The 3,030-nt window shown below is 44.4% G+C and overlaps 1 protein-coding gene across 1 annotated transcript in view; it reads right to left on the reverse strand.

Moving 5' to 3' along the window:
* Positions 1 to 3,030, reverse strand: part of LOC102039733 (E3 ubiquitin-protein ligase BRE1A-like) — a 14,248-nt gene that overhangs the window by 3,353 nt on the left and 7,865 nt on the right. The window contains 3 exon segments of the mRNA XM_031064793.1: positions 483 to 608; positions 1,811 to 1,863; positions 1,866 to 1,923. Coding sequence (XP_030920653.1) covers positions 483 to 608; positions 1,811 to 1,863; positions 1,866 to 1,923 — 237 coding nt within the window.

Raw genomic sequence — 3,030 nt, forward strand, 5'->3', positions numbered from 1 at the left:
GAACTCTCCCCAGCTCCTCTTCACAGTGATATTCTTGCTTTCCTTTTTGCCTGTTTTAATGTAATTTCTGCATTTCTACTAAACTTTAACAAAGGCAGCACAAGACTTAAGTCTTATTTTACTGGTAATACGCCTACTTTACTATCTTAGGAATTTGTTAAAAGTGTTCACACTCCCCACCTATATCTCCTTTTGCTTACTCCATCTTTGCTATAAAAGCTTTGATCCCAGTTCATCTGGCTGCTGTCTCTTTCTTTACCATAGGTTACACAGAAAAATCTATAACCTGCTTCTCCTTATCAAAGCAAAACATCAGTCTCCAGTGCTTTAACCATAATTCTCTCCAGGACTCCTCAGCCTTCTGATACACTCATCCCAAACCAGAGAATACCAGGTTCTGGAACGCCAGTGAGAGCTCAGAGCCTTCCATGCCTCCCCAAGCTCCCCCTCACAGCCCAAGAGGAAAGGAAGGCATCGCTCACCTTGCGTTTGTTCATCTCCAGGGCCTGTGTTCGCAGCCCCAGCTTCTTCTCTCCTGTTCCAATGCTGCTCTGCAGTAAGTGTTCCTTCTCCTCCAGCTTATGTACCACCTGCAGCTGGGCATCCACCTTGGAAAGGGACACAGAGGGAACAGAAGGAATGAATGAATGCATGCTCTGTGCGTCTTCAGAGCTGTCATTCCAGCTGCAGCTAAAACTACCCCGGCTTCCCCATCCCCAGGGAGCACACCTTCAGCTTGTCTTTTCTCCCTGAACAGCTGTGCCTGTGTCCAGAGCTGTACCCAGATCTCTCTGGTCAACACTTTAAAAGTTAGCAGTCAAATATTTGCAACAAAGATGTCTTATTTTTGGACAGTGGCTTAAAGACTTGCTGTAAGGCAGTGAACAGTTCCACAGTGGTAGCAAGGATGACAGGATACAGAGTCACAGAATGATCTGGATTGGAAGGGACCTTAAAAATCCTCCAGTCCCAGCCTCCCTGGGATAACTTCTACATTATCCCAACAACCAGAAAAATGTATTCCCTACAAGTCTGCACCACAGCAGAGATATTCTGAATTTGAAGGTGCAGAGAAAAGATGGTCACCTGTCACTTGTCTGGCTGAATCAGGTTTGACACAGTCATTGCCAGAGCTGGGCAGAAACCAACACCCAATTCCCAGCAGCTGAACAGCTGTCAGATACTCCAGGGCAAAAATTCTACATGTGCACAGCTTTACAGCTTCCAACTAACAGGCTGCCAAGCTCCTTAAACTCACTTTGGCCACTTCAGCATTGACAAGGTAGAGCAGTTCTGTTCTACAATAACAAGAATCCAAATTCTAAGAAAGTACATGTCAATTCATTGGCTTGCCTCTATCCTGCTGAGGTGGCCCTGCTCTCTCATTGGATTGAGCCTTTTTTAGCAGAAGGTATGTACCCCTTCCATGCAAAATATTCACTAGATGAACTGAGGAGGTAATAACTCTTAAAAAGAAATTGTCATCTCTTCCCCTAATGGTTGATGAAGCCAATTCTCCTCAATGTGCTTCACCAAGGCCACATGTTTAACTGTTTATTTAATATTTAATTGTTATTAAACATTTCCCACCATGGCCTGCCTGTGATATCCCAGAGCTGAGGGTGGAGGGGGTTATTTTGCTGGTGGTTCTTTTGCTTGCTCAGTTTTCTTCCTTTTTGGTAAACTAGCACCAAACTCCCATCTCTGGCCCATACAGATAAAATTCCTTCTCTCTTCCTGGACGTAATCTGAATGCAGCTCTTCCAGTTGCCCCAGCCAAAAGAGGAATTTTTCATCAGGAATTTCTCACCTGCTTAGCCATGTGAAGTTTCTTCTGTAAATATTCAATCTGTTCCTCCACTCAGATCTTGGGAGGGCATCCTCATCAGCCATCTTCTTACTGATGTTCTTCTTACTGATGTTCTTACTGATTGTTCAGAGCCTGTTTTCTCCAAAAAATCTCTGAAACACTCAGGACTGCCTTCAAAGCATGGCAAAAAAGCCCCAGGTTGTTTTGACAGAGTATTACAGGCAGATGTACCATTAAGATGGGCTGTAGGCCCAAGATCTTGACTGCCCCACCTTTGAAAATTTCACAGCATCTTTTATCAGAGTAGGAAGATCAGTCTCCTGCAATTGCACATGTATGGATATAGACTCAGAAACCATCTGCTCCTTTAAGGTCATGGACCTTTTTCCATACAAGAAGGAGGTAACAGTAAAAGGAGAAGGTAAAATAAAACATACAGAGATGCAAACTTGGCAGACAAACGGTAAGGGAGGCAGTGAGGAGAATGAAACCTGGTCAGTCACACTAACTGTTGAGAGCACATGGGAGTGTGAAAATGTTTACTCCATCAAGGTTATCTGAGTGTGGGAGAAGGAGAAACCCCAAAATAAAATATACAGAGACACAAACCTGACAAAACAAACACAGAGACAAAGAGAGGAAGCAAACCTCTCCAGTCACAACAGCTTCCAAGAAACTACAGGAACCACCTCCGGGAAGATCAGCTGGGACTTTGTAACTGATGACACTGTAAAGCAGAAATGGCTCCTGAACTGGGACAGCTGTGGCAATCAAGAGCTGCTCAAATCAAGAAGTAATGTGCAGGGGAATGGAGACCAAGGATGAACAAATTGGGGTTAGACAGATGTTGAAGATTGCATGTAAGATGTTTTCCATTACCATCTGTATGGCTGATTACCTTGTCAAGTGAGCAGTTTGCCTTATCTCTCTCTTTGAATGACCACATTCACACCTTCCTCGGGAGGGGACCTCCGCTGATAACAGACTATTGAATATTGGTGCATGACTGATAAGAACTATAACATCCCATTGCGAGATGCTCCGCCCAGAGGGAGGAGCCAAGCACTGCTACCCCATATACTCCAAGATTCTGAAATTGCAGTTTCAGTTTATTTTCTCCACGAGATTCCCCAGAGGAACAGCAGCTACCTTTTCCTCCTGGATCTTCAGAGGAAGACTACATCCTTCTCTACAGAACCCCCTTGCTCCAACAGAACCAC

This window comes from Geospiza fortis, unplaced genomic scaffold (assembly GCF_000277835.1).
Source record: "Geospiza fortis unplaced genomic scaffold, GeoFor_1.0 scaffold648, whole genome shotgun sequence".
Classification (NCBI taxonomy): Eukaryota; Metazoa; Chordata; class Aves; order Passeriformes; family Thraupidae; genus Geospiza; species Geospiza fortis.